Below are 24,425 nucleotides of genomic sequence, written 5' to 3' on the forward strand. Positions count from 1 at the left end.
ACAAAAAACTGTCATAGAAGTGAAATTTCTTTTTCACAAAATCAAAATTTCTAGGCCTGAGAAGATAGCAAATGACTCAACCTATCTGCCGTTTTAATTTGGCAAACGATGTACCAAACATCCTGTATTATGGGTCAACAGGAGAGAAAACTAGCGTGTTCGCGCGAACTGTACATTTTTCTCTCCTGTGGCCAATAGTTAACAGCTTGTGGGCATGTAAGTAATGATTTTATCACAGTTCTCTGAATAAAAGGAGGACCTTTTCACGTGGATAAGGGTTAAATAAGAAAATTAACCTTTATAGCCCTTAATTCTTGTGTATGTCTACAGGAAAGACGCGAACACAGAATGTTTTTGACCCTTATGTTTTATACCATCCTCTGTAATGTAAAGTGTAATGAACATGATCGCAATAAATATATTGAATATGAAATGGAGGTCGATTATAATTTAACAATTTGTTATTGTTTTAAACTGGTTTTGATAAGACTTAGTGCAGTTTCAGGGTGGAGACGGTTGAACAAGCGGCCCACTTGCACCATCCCACTAACCCGGGGTTAAGTGCGGTTAAACCTTTAACTTAACGTCAAATTGTACCTAGCATGGTAACTACAGGTTTAACCGATTAACCCCGGATTAGTGGAATGATGCAATAGGCCGTGTGGTGGCTACGTCCGTTGGTTATGAAGGGTAATGTTTTACCACGGGCCGTACACACTCGTCGAGAGACCCCGAGACAGGCCACAGATCCAGGGAGGAAAATGGAGACCCCGTTTGTAAGGAAATTATGGAGAAGGGATCGTCCACTACCCTCTTAATCTAGACCAGATGTAGACTAACTTAAGCACTATAAAGACTGGTTAGATCATTTTCCCAAAATCATAATTTACCTGTAGCATAATTTCTATTCGCATGTTTTCCTATATATTCTTAATTTACACCAGACGCATTAATTCCTTATAAAATACTGCAAAAAACCTATGAAAACCAAGCTGCACCTCCCAGACATACTGAAACTTTAAAACAATTTCCGAATCCGGGCTTAACCCGTCTGCCGTTGTCGCGTAATTTCCTGGAAGCACCCGATTACCCGCCCGTATAAAAATTATCTGTCGTTGGCGCCGCGCCAGGCGCCAGGTGCATGCAAATGTGGCGCCACTGAGCGCCATGCAGCGCCGTGTGCACTCGTGACGGCTTAAGCCCAATGTGGGATTAAAGAACCTGCACAATGAAACCGTTGCGATATTAGATGGCAATGATAGCGTAGGTACACCCAGCCAGCAAACCAGCTGGAAAATTATAACTATGGTGACTTTATTAATAATTTTTATCCATAGTGATATCCATGCAATTTTCTAGCTGGATATACTTATGTTTTGTAGCCTTTATTCTAGTATTATATGCAAACTTAGCGTTGAAAATGCTAGGTATTAAAGGAGTGGAACATTCGCACCGGACTTTAACTCTGAGCTCGAATACTTGACCACTTTTTTTAGGGTTCCGTAACTAAAAAGGAAAAAACGGAACCCTTAGGTTTAGGATCACTCCTGCGTCTGTCTGTCCGTCTGTCACAGCCAACAAGAATACTTACGTATAAATACAAGTATTAGGCTTATAAATGCTTTCATATTTTTTCTAAGAAAACAAAATATTAAATTCTTCAGCTTTATTATCAAGTTGCATGTCCGGCAGCTTAAACAGCCGATCCTGCGAAGGTCAAGTTCCATCCCTGCTGCCGCCGCTCCGTGGTCATCGGGAACGGGTCCAGACACAGCAGGCGGTCGCGCGCGTCCTCCCACCCCCCCGCCCCGCGCGGCACTGGCTCAGGATGAGAGACTCGGCCTTCGCCTGTCACTATGTACGCTACGCGCACGCGCATAGGAATGAGTTTGGTGAAAACCCCCTGCGCTTTCTCTGCCCCCTCACGCCCGCTAGCGTACTCCCGCGTCGACACGACTCTAGGCGACATGCTCGCTATCATATCAACGTAACCACGCGGCCGGGACGCGAAGGCAGCTAGCAGCGAATAGCTCCAACTAGCATCGTTATATTGACAGAAGTATGACGATGATGCTTGAAGCTTCTTAAAGAAGGTAATGTTGAACGCCAGTCCTGATTCAAAAGGCGGCTGCCATGGCGCGACAGTTAACAAACTGTAATCAGCTTCTGTAACTGGTCTCCCAAGTGAAATGACTTCTGCTTCAGGATGATACGTGAACGCTCGTTGGGCGTATCTTAACATATGTAGCAAATCTGGTGCGACGTAATCGTCTTCTTGAAGAAAAAGCACTAGACCCATCTTATGATCAATCGAAGTATAGCGGTTAAAGAGAAAACTTATAGTCCACCACCAGTGATGTTTTTCTTCTGCAGCGATAGCAACAGCATGCGAGCGGTTTAAATCTGGTCCAGGGAAACTATTTGGGAATAATTGGACGGAATACGGGTAGTAAAGCTGCAGGACTCGGCAGTAGTGGACGCGTTTGACGAGCTCGTCCACTGCCTCGTCGTAGAAGCTATGAGAAATGACTAGAAGAGCGTCACCAATGTCCGCCACAGCCGCTAAAGAGGCTAGTAACCACTGCAGGCGAGCTGCTCGCCGTCCTGCCAGAACTACTAGCACAGGCATGTTATCATCAACGACAGGGAAATCTGCCTCATTTAGCAGTTTATACCCGGCCTGTCCTAAAGGCTGCTCTAATTTCATCAACTCCTGAAGCCCCATCTTTGGATTCCGTACTTTATAATCTTCATCAAAAACAATGTAAGGCAAGCTTATATCAGCTATATCCTTCCAGCGATTATCCTCTTGCTTAGTGTTTAACGAAAAATATGCGAAGCAAATGAATACGACTAGTGAGAGTAGTGAGACTTTGATGATGCTTTCTATTATGGTATTTGTACATAGCTCAGTTACTAATGATTTTAATTTGTTTAACATTATTCGTAATAATAATAAATTTCTTTGAGAATAAAGTGATCGTACAAAAGTAAAAATGTCAAATAAATTTTGTCAAATGTGACGCGGTCACAAAAGAGCTAATTTGTCCATTGCCCGCAAAGAGTCCGCTAAAGCTAAAATGATAGAAAGAAAACCAATACAGAATTGCTCCTAGGGTAATTCATTAAAATGTAAAGTAGATAGGTACCTACCGTTATTTTAAACTGTATCTGTGCGAAGTACAGTCGAAAAGGAAAAAAAATGTTTTAGTTGCCTTCGGCAGGCTGGTAGAACTGGCGGCACAACGAAGCCACTTTGCCTTCGTTCGTCACCTACACCGAGTAACCGCCTCGCGGCACTTTACTCTTCGTTGCCTACAACGCGCAGTTTGGCATAGCGTACCGCTACTGCTCTACCAACATGTTTAGGTACAAGAACTGGCGGCGCAACGAGGGCAATTTGCCTTCGCTACCTCACCTACACCGAGTAACCGCCTTGTGGCTCTTTGCTCCGTTGCCTACCACGCGTCGTTTGGCATAGCGTACCAGTACTGCTCTACCAACACGTTTAGGTACAAGAACTGACGGCGGGACGAGGGCAATTTGCCTTCGTTACCTCACCTACACTGCACCGAGTAACCGCCTCGCGGCACTTTGCTTCGTTGCCTACAACGCGCAGTTTGGCATAGCGTACTGCTACTGCTCTACCAACACGTTTAGGTACAAGAACTGGCGGCGCAACGAGGGCAATTTGCCTTCGCTACCTCACCTACACCGAGTAACCGCCTTGTGGCTCTTTGCTCCGTTGCCTACAACGCGTCGTTTGGCATAGCGTACCAGTACTGCTCTACCAACACGTTTAGGTACAAGAACTGGCGGCGCAACGAGGGCAATTTGCCTTCGTTACCTCACCTACACCGAGTAACCGCCTTGTGGCTCTTTGCTCCGTTGCCTACAACGCGTAGTTTGGCATAGCGTACCAGTACTGCTCTACCAACACGTTTAGGTACAAGAACTGGCGGCGCAACGAGGGCAATTTGCCTTCGCTACCTCGCCTACACCGAGTAACCGCCTTGTGGCTCTTTGCTCCGTTGCCTACAACGCGTAGTTTGGCATAGCGTACCACTACTGCTCTACCAACACGTTTAGGTACAAGAACTGGCGGCGCAACGAGGGCAATTTGCCTTCGCTACCTCACCTACACCGAATAACCGCCTTGTGGCTCTTTGCTTCGTTCCCTACAACGCGTCGTTTGGCATAGCGTGCTATGTAGTACCGGCTTGTCAGCACGATTAAAAGAACTGGCGGCGCAACGAGGGCACTTTGCCTTCGTTACGTTACGATGCTCACCTGCGGATGAAACGCTTTGTTTATTTCACATTCTATCACTTTAACCCTTTACCAGGCCAAGGGAAATATTCCACCCACATCTTATATCGGTTACCGTAGTCAGGTTTTAACTCCAAACCACCTACAAAATATTTTGTCAATCCCTGAAAATATTATTTTATGATCTTCATTCACAACACGCTTCTAAATTGCGTAATATATCTTTGGCAGCCATTTCAATTCACTTGAACGCTAATTTCAGCAAACTACGGAGAAATTCGAACACTTTCCATAATTTCTATGAAACAGAAGTACATAGATCGAACAATTTTTTGATATTTTGTAGATTTTGAGTGTTGAAAGCAAATGTAATCGTAAACATTGCTAAATATTCATGCATTATTGTGTATGACCAGAATTAGGATGTGGGTTGACATTATCCCATGGCCTTATTAGAGTTTAACTGTGTGGGAGCTATTTTTCCCATGGCCCGGTAAATTGTCTTGTCATGTCATAAAAACTCACGTAAGTAATAAAACAGTTTTTGTGTTCAACCTAGAGCGAATTCATGTACCTAGCTATAAAATCTCCTTTTAAAGGCTTTCCCTGAAGAATTTCTTCTTGTAGATGGTATCATAAAATTGAATAATTGTGTTGCTTTTAACCAAAAAGTAATGAGGTAAGTATTTATCCCATTGCCTGTCTAGGTGTGAGACTGTGTTATATATATACAGGCTGATCAATCCAAATGGGTCAAGATTGAAAAAACGTTTGAATGCCCTTATTATTAAATCGAAGCTATGGTACCTACTCGTATTTTTGATACAGCCTGTATACTTAAAAATAAATAACAAAAACCAAAGAGCCCCAAAATCTAATCGGGTCATGGGAAGAATAGTTCCCACACAGGCAAATTCTAGCCAGGCAATGGGATAGAGTCATCCCACATCCTAATTCTGGTCATATCACAAGGACGCAGGAGTATTTAGCAAAATATATGATTATATTACCTTACAATCATTAAAATCATGAAAATAACAAAAAATGGTTCTATATATCTGCTTGTGTTTTTCTTAAATTCAGTAAAGTGTTCGAATTTGTAAACAAACCACTAACATCACTGGTCAAGTGGATTTAAATGGCTGCTAAAGATATATTATTGGATTTTGAAGCGTGCCATGAATGAAGATCATAAAATAATGTTTTCAGTGATTGATATAATGGTTCGTAGGAGATTTGGAGTTAAACCTTGACTATTATAACCGATATAAGATGTGGGTGGAATATATCCCTTGGCCTGATCAAGAATATAATAAGACAAAATCTAGTATGACAGTTCATTACTTAGACAGGCGATGGGATAACCGTAACCCACATTTTTATTTCTGGTTTAGAGGAAGATCTCCGACTTTCATAAATACATTTTTTACAAGGCGTTCAATACGGTTGCAACAGCATATAAAGTACGTATTAAGACACGCTGGTTCTTCGGGGCCTGGTAAAGGGTTAACCAACGTACCTAACGTTATACAAATTTGCATAGGCACTAAGTACGGTCAGTATCTATAATAATAGCGGATAGATAAGACTATGCGTCAAAAATATCTACCATTCGCTCAAGGTGCCGTGGGTTCAGCCATAAGAGATTTTGAAAACTACTCTAAAACTTCACTGTCCGTCGGTCTGTATATCTACCCGTCCGTCTAAGGTTGTCTGGAAAATATCGCTCTTAAGTGATAAGACCGCCTGTTGTTACCTCTTTTGTCTTTGTTTATGTTATTGTACATTTATTGTAAATTACTTGTATTACCTATGTGAGGTGTGCAATAAAGAGTATTGTATTGTATTTTACTGTATTGTACTCTAGGATCGCAGATATTTAAATATTTTTGCTGCGTTATACTATCCGCTACTACATTCTATATATTGTGTGTATTGATGCTGACTGATGTACCCCTATCCTCTAGCCACTAGCCACAAGTCACAGGAGACATAAAGGTGCGAGTACATAAAGGGCATAAAGGCATTCCATGTTAATAAGGCTTTTTCTTTCAAATAAATATTATTCTTATTCATTGTTACCTACATAGTTTGAATCTTTTTTTTTTACAAAATCAACACTGCATTCGTCTCGGCAAGTTTTGATAGAGCTAGAGGCTATAAGTAATTGGAAAATACATTTAAGGTAATCGTAGGCTCTATACTTAATCTCGGTATAAAAATATCAAAATTGTTTACATGAAAATAGGACTATATTTTTTTTGCTTTATAATATACAATAAAACAAAATGTTAAACTTTCCACAATTTATTTCATGCCAGGCAGCTTAAGCATCTGACCCTGCGGCTGAGAAGTCCCATTGCAAATAGGCCGTTCCGTGGTCATCAGGAACGGGTCCAGACACAGCAGGCGATCACGCGCGTCCTCCCACCCCCCCCGCCCCGCGCGGCACTGGCTCAGGATGAGAGACTCTGCCTTCGCCTGTCGCTGTGTACGCTACGCGCACGCGCATGGGAAATATTTTGGTGAAAACCCTCTGCGCTTTCTCTGCCCCCTCACGCCCACTAGCGTACTTTCGCGTCGACACAACTCTAGGCGACATACTCGCTATCATATCTACGTAACCACGCGGCTGGGACGCGAAGGCAGCTAGCAGCGAATAGCTCCAACTAGCATCGTTATATTGACAGAAGTATAACGCTGACGCATGTAGCTTCTTAAAGAAGGTAATGTTGAACGCCAGTCCTGATTCAAAAGGCGGCTGCCATGGCGCGACAGTTAACAAACTGTAATCAGCTTCTGTAACTGGTCTCCCAAGTGAAATGACTTCTACGTCAGGATGATACGTGAACGCTCGTTGCGCGTATTTTAACATATGTAGCAAATCTGGTGCGACGTAATCATCTTCTTGAAGAAAAATAGCTAGACCAAACTTAGGATCAATAAAAGTGTAATGATTAAAGAGAAAGCTTGCAGTCCACCACCAGTGTTGTTTTTCTTCGGCAGCGATAGCGACTGCACGCGAGCGGTTGACATCCGCTCCAGGAAAGCGATTAGAAAATAATTGAACGGAATACGGGTAGTAAAGCTGCAGCACACGGCAGTAGTCGATACGTTTGACGAGCTCGTCCACTGCCTCGTCGTAGAAGCTATGAGAAATTACTAGAAGAGCGTCACCAATGTTTGTCACAGTCGCTAGTGACGCTAGTAACCACTGCAGGCGAGCTGCTCGCCTGCGTGCCAGAACTACTATCACAGGCATCTTATCATCAAAGATAGGAAACTCTGCCTCGTTGAGTAGTTGCTGCCCCGCCTGCGCTAAAGTCTGCTCCACTCGCCACAACAACTCCTCTTGCCCTATCTTCGGGCTCCGCACCTTGTAACCTTCATCAAAAACAATGTAACGCGAGTTCGTATCCTCCTCCTCCGCTCTTAAAGAATAATATGCGTAGAAAATGAAAATAATTAGTGAAACTTCGATGATACGTGTGGTTATTTTATTTGTACAACATATCTCAGTTAATAATGATTTTAGTTTGTTCAACTTCATTCTGAATAATAGTAATATAACTAATATAATGGGCTAATAGATGGCTAATAGTATATTTATCTGACAATAAAGTGATTGCACGAAAGTAAAATTGACAAATAATTCTCAAGTGTCACACGGTCACAAAGGAGCAGGGAAGGTCCAGCAAAGAGTCCGCTACGACGACTTAAAGAAAACAAACACAGAGTTTGCTTCGAGGGAAATTCATTAAAATGTAAAGTAACGTTATCCATTTTCTGAATAAAATGTAAAATAACGAAAGAACAAATTGAAAGGACAGCATTGAACGTCTTATAGTAGCTACTTAATAAGCAAAACACAGTCGAAAGGAAGAAATAGAATAGAATATTATGTAGAATTTTCAGTCTCCCTCGCCACTTATTTTTTCGGAAATTCAATTTGCGTCGTCGTCGCTTAAGTAGGCATACTGAGTGCATTACGGACTTACACCCCCACTGTATACTTTACGAGTACAGACATATTTTTAAATAGACAACCGCAAGTTGTGTCGGACTTGCGTGGGATTTATTTTTCATCACATGTGCTCGCAAAAGGTTAATAATAAGCCCCCTCCAGACTATGCGCGTAAATCGCGGGCGAAGCCGCGAACGCGAGTGTGGAGTCGATTTCGCTGTCCGCGAAAATCGACGCCACACTCGCTTTCGCGGCTTCGCGCCGCGATTCGCGCACGAGTGTGGAGGAGGCTATACATTGTAGGCGATGCGATCCGTACATGCTAAATTTCGACCTTACTAGGGCTTTAATGTACGTACGAAATTAGGCAGAAATTTTATTCATTTCCCCTTTTTAGGGTTCCTCTCTCACTCAGAAGGAAAAAACGGAACCCTTATAGGAGCACTCGTGTGTTTGTCTTTCCGACTATGTAATGTACGGAACCCTTGGAACACGAGTCCGACTCGCACTTGACCGGTTTTTTATCTTCAGAACTGTGATGAAAAGCACTGTGAGTGACACGGGTGGTATAGGAATTTACGAACTCCTTCGTAAATTATTGTGGATCCTTTTACTTTTTAACCGACTTCCAAATCTAAAAGGAGGAGGTTATCAATTCGGTTGTATGTTTTTTTTTATTTTTTTTTTATGTTTGTTACTCCATATCTCCGTCATTACTGGGCCGATTTTGAATTTTTTTTTTATTGTATGTATATGCATACAGATTGGTCCCGTTTTTGTCAAAATCCAGTTCTGATGATGGGATCCATGAGGAATCGAGGGAACTCCTCAAATCTTAAAGGCATACATATAGTGATTTTTGGGTTTTTATCAACAAATCAAGCATATACACCCAAATAAGTGACATTTGATGAAGTGGAACTGCTGATGATGATCAGAACGGAACTCTTTAACGACGCATAGTTCACGGTTGGCGATTTGTCCTCTTCGTTATGTTTGTTAAGCAAGTTAAGTTTTTAAGCCACGTTTTTGTCAAGCTCGAGTTCTGATGATGGGATCCATGAGAAATCAAGGGAACTCCTCAAATCTTAAAGGCATGCGTATAGAGATTTTTGTATTTACATCAGAAAATCAAGCATTTTCATTAAAAACTGAGCTGATGATGATCAGAACAGAACTCTTCAACGACGCATAGTTCACGGTTGGCGATTTGTCCTCGTCGTTATGTTTGTTAAGCAAGTTAAGTTTTTAAGCCACATTTTGTCAAGCTCGAGTTCTGATGATGGGATCCATGAGGAATCAAGGGAACTCCTCAAATCTTAAAGGCATGCGTATAGAGATTTTTGTATTTACATCAGAAAATCAAGCATTTTCATTAAAAACTGTTGCATTTAATGAAGTGGAACTGCTGATGATGATCAGAACAGAACTCTTAAACGACGCATAGTTCACGTTTGGCGATTTTTCCTTTTCGTTATGTTCGTTAAGCAAGTTAAGTTTTTAAGCCACATTTTTATCAAGCTCGAGTTCTGATGATGGGATCCATAAGGAAACGAGGGAACTCCTCAAATATTAAAGGCATACGTATAGATTTTTTTGTATTTTCATCATAAAATCAAGCATTTACATTAAAAACTGTCGCATTTGATGAAGTGGAACTGCTGATGATGACCAGAACAGAACTCTTCTGGACTCGGATCCAGATTCGGACCCGGACTCGGACCCGGACTCGGATCCGGACTCGGACCCGGTCTCGGACCCGGACACGGACCCGGACTCGGACCCGGACTCGGACCCGCACTCGGACCCGGACCTTGACCCAGAAAACCACTATGATACCTTAACTAAATAAACAACTATGATTACCTACCATAAAATTAATGTAGGTATAAAGTCCGATGATGCCAACCTTACTAGCCCCTCCCGCTTAAACCCCCGTACACCGCACGGCATGCGCCATTAAGTGGGTTAGGTTAGGTTTGAACTGCGATCCTCACAGAACCGAACAAGGATTAGGTTAGGTTAGAACTGCGTGCCTTACAGAAGCGAAATGCTAGTAGAAAAGTGGGTGGTTTTACCTCCTTTTCTACATAGTGTACCATCTACAATAATCTTTCATCGGCCCCCATGGAAGTCGTTTTTTTTTCTTAAAAATTATTGTTTGATATAAAATTACTACTTAAAATACTATTTTTGTTGACAAGATTATAATCATATTATTTAACAATTTTAAGTTCGATTTGTAAAATGACATCATCACCACCCTTGCGACTGTATATAGCACGCTAGAGTGGGACCAACATAATTCTGCATGGCATTTGCAATAATAAAGTTTGGAAATGTCATAATTAATGACAATTTTATGTGAAAATATAACGCTCAATAATGACACGCTCTTACTTATCTGTTCTGTTCAAAACGGTGCAAAGTTTAGATGGACTAGATTTGCACAATAACTCACATGCAATGTCTATGAGCCTTATTCATGTACGTCTGTGTTGAGGGCCGGGCCCTAACTTTCCGCTTATCCTCAAATATAAATAATACTTCCATAATGGAGTCGTATTGACAGTAATTCGGCTAAGTTGCGTTCGGCGCTTTTCTGTTTAATTTCACGTAATAAAAGGGACAATGATGTCCCCAGTTTGAGGAACGCCCTCGGGATAAAGGAATAATAAAAGGGTCTTTATGAAGAATGAATTAATCAAAATAAAGGCAGAATGTGAACTGAACTCACAGAACTCACAGAAGTCCCATTAAAGTTTATCCAATAAATGTTGTAGCAGTTTTTTCCCTAAAATGACAGAACAGTTGGATAATTTGGGCCAATAGAAGTGTAATTTTAGTATGGTTATAGAACTTAAATCCGTAAAAACGAGGGATTGACAATTATATGATTGGGTTTAGAAATAGTTTCTTCTCATCTTTAGCGCTTTCCCGGTTGCATCCTAAAAGAGCCCAAGGTTCATTTGGCGAGCTAATCCCAATATTAACGAGATTAGTCCAGTTTGCCCACGATGTGTTCATACAATAAAAGAGCAAAGGCACAGAATAAATAATAGTACTAGATAAAAAGGTAAAGGTAAGAAAGGTAGGTAAGTAGAGTCAGGCCATCACGCTACGGGCCGATACAGACGGAATGCAACTCTACTGCAATTTCTATGGCAACTACACGCAGACTGCACGCCAACTGCAAGGTCGGCGTGCAGTTCCCATACAAGTTGCAGTCCGTCTGTACCAGCCCTAACTACACTGTCTTGGTATGATACCTATTACTTATTCTGATGTGGTCTTGGCAAGCAGGCGCATCTGCGTGACAAGCTCTAATGGCTCCACAAATAAGATCGTATCTTTTGCGACTTTCGTTGTGTAACATATTACCTACTGTAATACCGCGCGCATAAAGCAGACATAGAAATTCGAAATTTCGTTCTACATTTCTATTCGCTCTTGCTTATTCGAGCAATAGAGAGGCAAACAGGCAAACAAAAAACGAAGTGGATTGCAGTAGGCCCTCGGGGCTCCTCGTCAGCTGCCGCTGCCACCGACCCTTGTCAGCGGGATTGGACGTGTAACCTTGACAGGAGACAGCACCTGCCACTCCTAAAGTAAGGAATATTACAAGGGTCAGCCCAATATTTAGGGAAGCATTCAAATGAAGTATCTATACAGTATGTAAACTTACTAAAACCATTAACTGAAGCCCACACTCAAGAGTCAAACTGAGCAACTTTTACTACGGCACATCCCCGAAATCGCGAAAAAAAAAAAACTGCCATAGAAAATTTCAATGCTAGACTAGCAAAATGTATGAAACAACTAAATTTTTTTTCGCGATTTCGAGGTCGGTGCCCTAGTAAAAGTTGCTCAGTGTGACCTACACATTAACGGGTTTGAGTTTGAGTAAATTTACAGTTTACATACTGTATACTTACATGAGCTATTATATATTATGTTTAACGGCCAGAGGAATTAATTACGTTAAAGTGGAGAGCTATTACCATAAAAATTGTTTTCCATGCTCTTGAAAAAGTTTAAAATATGTTAAACTGTGGTTTTTATTCATTTTCATAGTCCATGTCCATAATATTACATACACACTCACTTTCTTGTCATTTTTCAGTGAACTCGTATTACAATGTAATAAGGTTGACAGTTGTGCATCAAAATCAAATTACAACACGATAATATTGAATTTGGTTTGCGGATGTACTGCGGCCACGAATAATTTCGCAACCACTTAATTTAGTAGGGTTGCATTTTAGGGTGACCACTGGGGAATAATAATTGACAAAATATAAATGTGGGTAGAGTTTGGTAGAGTCAGACAGAGAAAACTTAAAGGAATAAGTTCGCCTTTGTACTTCTTGCTAATTGTATGTAATTTTTAATATGTCTTTTTGTACAATAAAGAGTTTACCACTACTACTATTAAAAGTCTGCAGCAATTTTGATAGACCACACAGTGCAAGTGTCATTTTAAACGTAAATTTCTATGAAATTATGACGTATGAATAACACTTGCACAGCGTGGGCTATCAAAATCGCTGCAGACATTTCTTGGTCCAACTCTATACAAAATAATAGGGATGAGGTGTGTGGTATGCATATATTACTGTATGTTTTAATGTTTTATATAGCTGATCAAGCAAATCTTGTCAGTACAAAAAGGCGCGAAATTCAAATTTTCTATGAGACGATATCCCTTTGCGCCTAAATTTTTAAAATTTGCCGCCTTTTTCTACTGACAAGATCTGCTTGACCAACTTTATCTTCCATTGAACAAAAGTATAGCCTGACAACAGTTTATTTAACCCTGAGATAGTGTCGCTGCAAACAGCTCACGTATGGCAATAATGTGTGTACGTCATGTATAGTTGGGGTAGTGGGCATTGGCTTCATGTTGATACTCGTATAATGTCAGAAACATTGCTTACAGAGAATTCGGTTCTTTCAATTTACCTGTTCGTCAAAATCTAATTCTAAATATTCAATATATATATATTGTTCGTTTTCTGACTCTGACGAAGTCTGATTTTCATCAGATGTTGTGTCGATTTCAGGACCACTAACCTCGATTATAAAACGTCCAGTCTCCAATTCGATTATAGGACCTTTATTCCTATAATCATCTTAAATTTTTTTAATATGGTCACAGCAATTGCTCCAATTTTGTTGAGTTACTTCCTACACGATACGATAACCAGTTCAATACAACCGCACTATAAAACGTCAATACCGGTCATGTCAACAACCAACTTTAAAACATTGTTTATTGGAATGCTATGTAATCCTTCATCTTTTTTAAGCTGTAAGTATTTGATTGCATTCACTACAATTTTTTTCACATCTTTGGAATATTTTTTTGTCATTTTTTAATAAAACCGTTTATATTTGAATATATTCGTAGATATTTTCTATTTGTTTACATCGGTGACATTCGATGACATCCAACGTTCGTTGTCAAAGAGTACTTGTTGCCAGTAAAAGAAATTAGTACCATTGAAAATCCGCAAAATGGCGAGGGTCAAATAAACTGTTGTCAGGCTTTAACATCAAGAAAGTTGCAAGAGACAAAGAACGCGTTTGTAAAAAAAAACATCCGGGACATAAAAATTTAGTTCTGCTTGAACGCGCCCTATAAAAATAAATGTCATGTGGCAATACTGCTTTAGAGTTCGTTCAGAAATAATGGATGAAGCTTCCTTTGTTTACCTAATGTATTGTCACGCTCCTTATTAACACATGATCTATTTATAGCTCTAATATTCCACAAATAATAAACGCGTGATAAAGTTAACAATATTAAAAAGTAACTCAATAGTCATCATGTATTTTGTTTGGACAATGTTTACGTCGCGTTCATAATCCGCGTATCGAGCAAGTGCTGTCAGCTGTGCTGCGACCGACAGGGCGAACTGTCAGATGGTGAATAGCAAAGGAGCGGTAGTGAGATTATTTTTAATAAATATGTCTTTTTATTTGCAATTTCACACTCATAGATAATCTTCGCGCATAGCTTTAAGCTTTAGCGTGTTTAGTTAGGTAGTGATAGTAAGGGCGGCCGCAACATGAGTTCGAGGGACCGGGACACTAAATCGCTGCAGGACAAGTTGAAAGTGTTCTTCAAGAAGGGCGCTTCGGGTGAGTTTAAAACGCTTCTTAACTTGCAAAGACTGTAGTGAGGCAGTTAACGTTGTGTCAGAGAGTGTATATGTGTTGTTTGGATGTTTGCAGCGCCGCTGCCGGCGGTGAACGAGCTGGTGGTGAGTGCGGAGCTCGAGCGGGAGCTGCGGTCGGACGCGGCGCCCGCGCGGCGGCTCCGCGCGCTGCGGGACCTCGGCGACCGCGTCCGCGTCACCAGGATACAACAGGTGACCACCAACATACTTACAACAGCCACTGGACATTATTAAAGTAGCTAGACAAAGCACAGGACCAAAAACGTAATTTGAGAGACGTTTATTTCATGTCAATAAACAGTAATAGAATCTATATGAGATATTACAGCCATCAGAAGCTGCTACAAATCTGACCGTCATCACCAACCGATACATCTGTTATTACTGTGCATGTGCAAACCCCTCTGTCCTCTAATTGTTTATGAGCCTTTAGAGCAGCGGCCGGCAATGGCCTCCCTGGCTATTTTGTATATCATAATGACAAACGACAATGTCTTCTAAAGTCACAAATATTAACAAAGTCACAAATGTTTCTGAACGCAACCATATTTGAAAGAATGGTTTTTATTTGTGTATCCATTCACCAACTCACTCACTCTCTTCTTTCTCAACAACTCCCACTGTTACCAATCGCTCTGTAAATTAATTTTGTTTTAATGGAAAATACATAATTTTCTTTCATAAAAAGTGTCTTTTCATCATCCACCAACACTTGGTAAACTCACAATCTCCACTTACAAATACAAAATTTCTTTATTAACCAAGTAGAACAAGCAAGATTGACAAAAGTAGGTAATTATACATTTATAATACATACATTACAGTTAGATTAACAGTAGCCCCCACACTAGCCAACTAGGTCAAGCCTGTGTCATGAGGACTTTTAAAGTCCTCAGGTATTACGGGGGTGACATTGTCACTGCGTGACAAAACCCCTTAAAAAAAAAGATTTAAAAAAAAAGTCCTCAGGTAATGGTGTCATGGTGAACTAATTTAGTTCAGCATGACACCATTTACAGTCAAAAAGTTTCATTTGTATACCTTGTACCTTTTCACAATGACAATAACATGAGATGCCCAGCAGGTTTATTGACTGTGACAATGTCACAAGGAAAGGAGATCCACTTCCTTACCATATCTCACAGACAAGACACCCTCCAAACTGAGCATAGTAGTGCTACCCCCTCTGCCACAAATATACGGTAGTTTTACTCCATTTTCGAGTCAAAGTGTCTTTGTGTGATGTCTGTGTCTTTGAACAGACCAATCATGGCACGGGACTCGCTCACCTCGTCCCCCGCACCCCAATATTTTTGGCAGCATCGGTTTCATGAAATAATTGCTCTAATCTAGAGGATTCCTAGTTTGTGCCATATCTACAATTATTAGCATTACTTGTGATAATCTCAGTAGGTGAATGTTCTGTAGATACTTGTATAGGCCTACCCTGCGGACCCTGCCTAATGGCAGATAGTTAACAGTCTGATGCAACATTAGTCTCTGCTTGCAACAGTTTCTAGCTCTTGTTTTTATGTTCCAAATACCAAAATGATTACTGTGCTCCCTTGATTTGTCCAACAGATATGTCATTTTAATACAAAATTGGTATAAAAGTAGAATGATTGGGTGGTATCTGGGAAATGAAGCGGGAGCTTTGGGGGGTGAGGCGCTGGCCCAGCAATCCAGAATTTTAATTTGGGGCTGCTTCTACCCAATGCTCATACATTTAGGTAGGAATCTAAAAATCTCCATGAAGGGACTAGATCGTTTTGGGGCCAGAGGAACCAACCAACCAACTACACAACCAACTACCCAACCAACCCAACTATCCAACTTAATCTATCGCCTCTTGTATGTGGCTCACTGAATAACAAGTAAAAAAGTTATTATATGCCTTAGTGTGGGAAAATGACAGGACATGGTTTGGCAAATTAACCCTTTCACCCGGTCTGATGTGAAGCAGGTATGCGGGTTGATACATGCATTTTTGGCACTACTCTATGGTGTTATTTAATGTAACGTTTTAAAATCCGTTTGTTCTCAGGGCGGCGCGGAGAGACTATGGGTGCTCACGCGAGACCTCCTCGACGACGGCTGCGCGGAGTCGCGGCACACGGCGCTCTGGTTCCTGCGCTGTATAGCCGAAGGACAGGTATGAACTTCTGTCTTTGTCTATTAACTTAACGTTAAGCAGAGCATTTTGATTAAGATAAATGCCGCACGCTCCGCTTGATCAGCTAAGGGTAGACAGAAGGACACAGTGCACTCTTCCACATATAGATTTAACAAATAAATACATCAGTTACACTCTGTTAGCTGATGAAGACATACTCATAAAAGGCCAGCAATGGTCAATCAAGAATGTTGACTGTTAGTACAACATTGAGAACGCGTCAGTCAGCGCGTGGCACAACTTGACACAGTAGATCGCGATGTCAAGGTGTAATAGCCCTCTTATAACTCACTGGATGTCAATGCATGTTCGATCCAATGAGCATTATATGTTCTACTAACATTAACGTTTATTTTTATAGTTTTATTTTTCTTTGTTACCTACTAATACTTAGTTTTGTAGACAAAAATATGGATGCCTGGTGTCTGAAATAAATATGCTTTATGCGTAAGATCCCATACTAGTAAGCTGACAATCAATATATCATATTAGTATTGGCTTCTAAGTCAAAAGCTTTGGTCAATTAATGACACTCATATTAATACAAGCTTTGCTTAGTCTGGGGCTAGATTGATCTGTGTAAGGCGTCCTAATATTTACTATATTTATATACTGTTATGTACCTATTGTTATTGTTTAAGGAGTGTGCTGTGATGCGGACGCTGCTGTTTCGGTATCTGCGGGAATCTCACGCGCAGCACGCCGCCGAGGCAAGTGGTCCATTCTATCATTTAACCAGCACACTTACTTACTTCTTGAAATAGGCCAATTTTAGTTGACTATTCTTAATTATGCGTATATTTTAAAAGTTTAATGGAGTTGTTCAAAAAATGTTAATATGAACATTTTATACACAATTTTAACCCTGGGCTCATTCAAAATAAGATGAGGAGGAATGAATCTTCCAATAGTTAACGTGACAAGTAACGTAATATGATTGCAGGACGCCCCACACCGCCTCTCGTTACTGTCAACGCTCACCAACGCCGGCAAGAACATCGAGTGCTTCGAGGAGCAGGTACGATAGAACACAAATATTGGCTTACAACATTATTATATACATACATTATTACATTATTTAGTGTTTAGTTTTAAGTTTATAAAATACATTATGTATGTTAGTCTGTAAGGTATTTGTAATATGGGCCTTGTTGCCTGAATTAAATTTCTAAATAAATAAATAAATAAATTATGTGTCATTTTCCTATTCCTCGAATTAATTCGTGCACTACCTGTTTATAAAAAAAAAACAGTTTTTTTTATATCCTGCTACCCTAAGGTTGTCTGGAAGAGATCGCTTACAGTGATAAGACCGCCGGTTGCTACCTTTTTTTACATTGTAAATCTGTTTTTAAATTTTGTTTTCTTTGTAGTACAATAAAAAAAATTTATAAAAATAAATCGTTATAAAAATAAATGAATAGTGATTGTTTTTTTATTGTATATTAACCTATATATTAATGTGTGCGTACTCTTATCTGACTGTGTGTGTGCGTACTCTTAGGTTATTTTGGGCAATTTTTAGTAGTTTTAACAGGATTTCTTTTTGCATTGCATTTTACTTTATTAAAACTTACGTAATTCTGAGAGCTCAACTCAACTTGTAGAGTCTATTTGGAGAAATAGAAAGAAAGAGAAGAGTTGTGGAATGTATTGGGCCTCATACATTCCACGACTCTTCTCTTTCCGCACAGACTATAAATTTAAACTACAAAAAAGTAACATTTTGTTTGATGCCTGGGGATTTCAAAATAAAGAATTCAACTATTTATGTTATCAGGTCGGCGAATATCTTCTAGAATACATGCGCAGCGTCGGCGAAACCGGCCCCGCGCTCTCTGAAATATTGGCCTTAGTTATCAACGTCGTCAAATACAACGCCACCTACTTGGACGAACATGTCGTGCACGGCATCGTAGAGTAAGTAATATTTTACTAAAAGAGGCTAACGTAAAGTAGTTTTATATTGATTTTTATACGCTTGAGGCACCACGAGCAGGCCTCCAACCCCCACCCACCTGGGGAAGCATACACCTGCCGCGTGTGTGGACGAGGGATCCTCTGCTGAGGGATGCTGCTTAAAACATCTGACACAGATGAAAAGCCCTATTATTATACGTTTTCATCAAGGAAAAATGCCATGAAAAAATTCACACGGCAACCAAAACTTTAAAAGATTAAAGTTGGCTCAAAACCTATTCTCGTTAAATTTTTTGAGCATGTTCGACAGCTTTTACACCTTTTTTATTTCGCATTGTTAGAGTCCTTGCTAACTCTAACATTTACTTGATGAATATCTTGATAGTAATTTGGAACACGAAAGACGATTTCTTGAGATAAACTTGATTTATTATAACTTGATAGGTGTGCACACTTATAGAATAGCGAACGTGAATATGTTTTGAATGAATAGGTACTTATTGACTAATTACGAAACTTTTATATAAAACTAAATGCTGATGGGGCAAATGAACAATATGATGCATGTGCAATTTACTTGTACACGCATATATTAATTTTTTGGGATATTTTTTCATAATAACGGTGTGACAAGAGGTTATAAAATTAGTATACCAACTGTTTATCTCGCACAGCGCCTCCTGCCACCTCTGCGCCTACTCGGCCGAAGCCGGGGCCGTGGTGTCCGCCCTGGCGTTACTGGAGGCCGTCGTGGCGTACTCGCTGCTGCCGCGCGCCGCGCTGCCGGCCTTCGTGGGAGCCCTGTGTCGCACCGTGAACCTGGAGCGACACTGTCAAACTAGTTGGAAGGTGAGGAGGAACTAAATCTACATTTGCAATGACAAATTTCTTTGAAAATATGATTCTTATAAGGAAAAAACCTCATTTTTGTTCTATTCAAGTCGGAGCAAAGTTAGCGTTCGTTCTAAACTTTTGCTCACCCTCAGCTAATGCGCTCAGTCCTCGGCGCCGACCTCGGCCACGCCGCACTCCAAGAACTAGCGGCCCTCCCCGCCGCCGCCGCCGCCGCCAGCAACGCCGACGCGAACAACGCCGCCGCCGACGCCGGCGCGGTGCGCGGCGCCGTGTTCTACATCAACATGGCGCTCTGGGGCCCGCGCCGCGTGCCCAGCCTGCGCGTGTCGCTGCTGTGTGTGTTACCGGCTCTACTACAGGTGTGACAATCGTATAAATCTACGTAATTTTGTAAAAACATGCCATACGACTAAAATGAACAGGTGTGACACTGTATACACCAGCAGCCTTCTAGTACAACGCTGTCAAAGTCTTCAGTCCGAATACGACCCGCAAACCTTCCAATTCAGTCAGCAAAAAGTGCCATTTTTGATAAAATCGTGAAAAAGCTTTGCTGCGTATATTTTAGTAGATGATAATTATTCGATTTAGATATTCACTAAAATTGCGTAAAACGCTAGGATAATAATCATTATCAAAACATTGCTACTTTATCGGAAATGAACGTAGGTATTCAGTGTGCGCAGTCTTATCTTATTTTGTCCGCACCCTTATTGTGCCAAGCTCGCACTTTCATTATCATATCGAATGACTTTATTTTCGTGTATAAGAATCTCACTTATATTTAAATATGGTGATTACAAATGTTTCCTTTATAGGCGGTGAGCACGAACCAGCCCGTAGTAACCTACGAAGTGATCCAAGCCATCCAGAGCCTCGTGACGCGCGCCCCGCCGGACTCGCTCTGCGCCGCCTGGGACGTGCTGCTGGCCGTGCTGGCACACGCGCACAGACACGACAGTAAGTCCACTTACACAACAAAAGTGCGCACTCTTATACACTAATAGTGCGCACTCTTACACAACAAGCAGTCAAGAGTGCACTCCTACTCAACAAGGCCAGTCCTGAAGTCCTGTATAATCAAATTACTCTTAGATTATAGACAAACTTTCTTTCTTACAGAAAGCCTGGACCCGCCCAACGAGCTAATCCACACACGTCTCCACGCCCTTTTGACCAGTATAGAACAACTGCACGAGGCGGGCCAGTACACCGGGGACACCGGCCAGCTGCTGGACCTTATCGACTCGAGCGCGCAGGACCGACCGGTAACTACACCTGACCAGTACAGAGCAGCAGTACAATATTGATGGGAACAGCAATTCGTGGATTCGTCTTATTTTGTGGGCTCTGCTTCGCTTCGGCCGACAAAGTCGCTCATCCGTGAAAGGCTCACCATACAAAACATGTCATTTTAATTTGAAATCAATGGTGGAGGAAATATGGTTGAATTTCTTCTGTTTTGAAATCGAATGAAACATAAGAAACGCTACTCATTGCCTGATGCATCTCTTTAATTCAAACTTCAATTTTTTATGGTATAGGAGGCAAACGAGCAGACAAATCGCCTGTCGGTAAGCGATTACCGTCGCCCATGGGCACCTGCAACTCCAGATTTAAGATGGGAGTGTTTTATTCTGCAGGAGGCATCAGTGGTCCGGCTCATCACGCTGCGCTGCGCGACGCTGTCGCCCGCACGCGCGGACTGGCTGGGCGCAGCCCTAGCGCTCGGCGACAAGTTCGTGCGCCGCGACACGAGGCTCGGCGTCCGCATGCACGCGCTGCAACAACTGCTCGCCGTCGTCAAACGACACAGGTGCGTCACACCGCCGCCCAGTTGGCCGCAGCCTTAGTATTAGGGAGACAAGTACAATCGTCCGGCGCGACACCCGGCTCGACGCGCGGATACTGTGCGTTCACACAACTGCTCGCCGTCGTCAAACGACACGGATGCTCCGTATACCCGTCCACGGGTACGCCGCAACCTTAGCATTATGAGACGAATGAAATCAGTTTACATCTGAGATTTTTGGCTATAGTGTACTTACTGATTTCTGTCAAAATATTTATACACCAATAGTGCGCAGTGCGCACTCTTACACAACAAGCCGGCTATAGTTTTGGCTATACTGATTTCTGTCAAAACATGGGAGGTTCGAAATAATAATAGTTATCGTTGCGTCGCTTAGGTTCCTGTACGAGGAGGAGGTGGTGGTGGGGCTGGGCGTGCCGGTGCTGGGCTGGTGCGAGGGGCCGCTGCGCGCCGCCGCCGCGCGCGCCGCCGCCGAGCTGGCCGTGCTGGCGGCCGGCGACGCCGCCACCGACCTCATCGACCTGCTGGAGAAGGTACCTGTACGAGGAGGAGGTGGTGGTGGGGCTGGGCGTGCCGGTGCTGGGCTGGTGCGAGGGGCCGCTGCGCGCCGCCGCCGCGCGCGCCGCCGCCGAGCTGGCCGTGCTGGCGGCTGGCGACGCCGCCACCGACCTCATCGACCTGCTGGAGAAGGTACCTGTACGAGGAGGAGGTGGTGGTGGGGCTGGGCGTGCCGGTGCTGGGCTGGTGCGAGGGGCCGCTGCGCGCCGCCGCCGCGCGCGCCGCCGCCGAGCTGGCCGTGCTGGCGGCCGGCGACGCCGCCACCGACCTCATCGACCTGCTGGAGAAGGTACCTGTACGAGGAGGAGGTGGTGGTGGGGCTGGGCGTGCCGGTGCTGGGCTGGTGCGAGGGGCCGCTGCGCGCCGCCGCCGCGCGCGCCGCCGCCGAGCTGGCCGTGCTGGCGGCCGGCGACGCCGCCACCGACCTCATCGACCTGCTGGAGAAGGTACCTGTACGAGGAGGAGGTGGTGGTGGGGCTGGGCGTGCCGGTGCTGGGCTGGTGCGAGGGGCCGCTGCGCGCCGCCGCCGCGCGCGCCGCCGCCGAGCTGGCCGTGCTGGCGGCCGGCGACGCCGCCACCGACCTCATCGACCTGCTGGAGAAGGTACCTGTACGAGGAGGAGGTGGTGGTGGGGCTGGGCGTGCCGGTGCTGGGCTGGTGCGAGGGGCCGCTGCGCGCCGCCGCCGCGCGCGCCGCCGCCGAGCTGGCCGTGCTGGCGGCTGGCGACGCCGCCACCGACCTCATCGACCTGCTCGAGAAGGTACCTCCCACCTCTTCCTTCACACCGAGGACTCGCATATGCTACGTTTTGTATCGGACCGCGCCGACTTTGCAATGCTGATTGTACACGAGAATTGAATAATTACAGCAACCTGATCGTGTTGATTTTAGATCAATTTTATTTTCACTTTCAAATAAATTTAAACCGTACTTTGAGCCCCAAGTTCACAAATAATGTTTAATTATAAATGTAACTTGTAGATAATGAACCGGCCGTTTGAGAGTGAGGAGCCTAGCGAGGCGGACCCCGAGCCGGACTTGACAGATGTCACTCTCGCAGTCTCAGGTACGTGCATTAAAATTATATGTAGATGGTTTAGTCCGCAATGTAAGAGATATGAGTAAAGTTATGGTTATGATACATGGACAGGTCTGCTGGAGGTGTTCCACGCGAAGCTGCTGCTGGCGCCGGCGGCGCACGCGGCGCGCGCCTGCCTCGTGCTGCTCGACCACCTCGACCACGCGCTCAACCACCCGCGCTACTCCGCGCAGCACGCCACCTGCAGGAAGAAGGTGAACTAACCTTCCTTTCCTTACCTCCTCCTCCCTCCTTTCTTTTGTTCCTCCTTTCTTCCTCCTCCTCCCTTCCTCCTTCCTTCCTCCTCTTCCTCCTCCTCCTTCCTCCTCTTTCCTTCCTTCCTTGTATTATTCTTCTCTTTGGGTTCGATTAAAAATAAAAATAAAGTTTTTACTGTATTTTTAATCTTAAATTTTACATTTCTACATGTTCGTGGACAGATTCTCGACATGATCTTCGGGCTCCGCGCGAACGCGTTCAACAGCGTCGGGTTCTGCTACGACAGCGCCGGGAACCCCGTGTACGGGACGGCCGCGCTACGCATCAAGCCGATGTGCTCGCCGAGCTTGCTCGCCGAGCCGCTCGCCGCGCGCGGCCACCACCCGCCGCCCACCAACCATCCGGTGCCGGTGAGTGTACATTATACACACCCTGTGTATTATGAAGGAATCACAGCGCCTTCGCGGCGCAAAGTTGACGCAAAATTTCACACTCACATGACGCTGGAGTAGTTTCGCAGTCATATTCGCGATTTCCAGTAAAATCAATGATGATTTCGCCATTCTGACTGTGTCTCTTTCCCATTTACTGTTTGAATAAATTATTTTTGAATGGGGCATAATTGTTGTAGAAATAGTTGGAGTCCCGGGAAAATGCATAAGATAGTTTTTATCACAAAGAACACCCCCCTATGGGAGTTAGAGAATTGGGTGAAATTGGATTTGAAAGTACTACTTCTACTGAGTAGTTACGGGCACAAGATTACTATCTTGAAATTTTAACTTCAACATTTATTCAGCAAATAGGCCACAAGGGCACTTTTACATGTCAAGTAGTAAATTAAGCTATGTTTTATCATCAGGGAACGTGCATCCTCCCAGTGGGTCGCTGCGCGCGCATTCTGACCCTAGCCCTGAGCCGCGAGAAGGAGTGGTCGGTGCTACAACATGTCCTCCGAGCCCTGCCGGCCTTACTGCAGTCCAGGGCGCTCTGCGTCGGCCGCAGGGCTCAGGACCTGGACCTGCTGGCTTCTACTCTCTGCGCCATGGTGAGATCCTTATTCATTTTCGCCCTAGCTCTGAGTTGGGAAAAGGAATGGTCATCGTCTACAACACGTCTTCCGGGCCTTACCGGCTTTACTACACTCCAGGGCTATCTTTGACGGTCGCATTGCTCAAAAATTGGACCTGCTGGCTTCTACAACATAGCCAGAATTGTTAAAATACTGCGAAATTTTGTAACGATAAACAACTGAATTGAACGAGTCAGTTAAGAGTGCTATTACATTTCGGGGTTGAGCGAGTTTAGGTATTTTACGCGCTGCGGCAGGCCGTGCGAGCTCAGTATGCCGATCCCTTCTACCACACTCGCACTACAATGATGGATTAAACATT

General features: G+C 43.3%; 1 protein-coding gene and 1 long non-coding RNA gene across 2 annotated transcripts in view; both read left to right on the top strand.

The window, feature by feature from the left end:
- The first annotated feature begins 4,319 nt into the window (after positions 1-4,319).
- LOC134667103 (uncharacterized) lies at positions 4,320-5,689 on the top strand. Its single transcript, XR_010098609.1, has 2 exons — positions 4,320-4,817; positions 5,479-5,689. It is a non-coding gene; the product is annotated as an uncharacterized LOC134667103 (long non-coding RNA).
- An 8,270-nt stretch (positions 5,690-13,959) lies between these two features.
- The window catches only part of LOC134667698 (tuberin), a 63,631-nt gene continuing 53,165 nt past the window's right edge, over positions 13,960-24,425 (top strand). The window contains exons 1-17 of the mRNA XM_063525122.1: positions 13,960-14,377; positions 14,471-14,607; positions 16,460-16,567; positions 17,230-17,298; positions 17,532-17,606; positions 18,369-18,508; positions 19,183-19,357; positions 19,495-19,722; positions 20,182-20,323; positions 20,486-20,631; positions 21,007-21,179; positions 21,553-22,180; positions 22,354-22,494; positions 22,716-22,800; positions 22,885-23,027; positions 23,253-23,441; positions 23,894-24,079. Of these exons, the coding sequence (XP_063381192.1) occupies positions 14,305-14,377; positions 14,471-14,607; positions 16,460-16,567; positions 17,230-17,298; positions 17,532-17,606; positions 18,369-18,508; positions 19,183-19,357; positions 19,495-19,722; positions 20,182-20,323; positions 20,486-20,631; positions 21,007-21,179; positions 21,553-22,180; positions 22,354-22,494; positions 22,716-22,800; positions 22,885-23,027; positions 23,253-23,441; positions 23,894-24,079 (2,838 nt within the window). The 5' untranslated portion in view covers positions 13,960-14,304. The remainder of the gene's footprint in view (positions 14,378-14,470; positions 14,608-16,459; positions 16,568-17,229; positions 17,299-17,531; positions 17,607-18,368; positions 18,509-19,182; positions 19,358-19,494; positions 19,723-20,181; positions 20,324-20,485; positions 20,632-21,006; positions 21,180-21,552; positions 22,181-22,353; positions 22,495-22,715; positions 22,801-22,884; positions 23,028-23,252; positions 23,442-23,893; positions 24,080-24,425) is intronic.

Source organism: Cydia fagiglandana, chromosome 9 (genome assembly GCF_963556715.1).
Source record: "Cydia fagiglandana chromosome 9, ilCydFagi1.1, whole genome shotgun sequence".
In the NCBI taxonomy this organism is placed as follows: domain Eukaryota; kingdom Metazoa; phylum Arthropoda; class Insecta; order Lepidoptera; family Tortricidae; genus Cydia; species Cydia fagiglandana.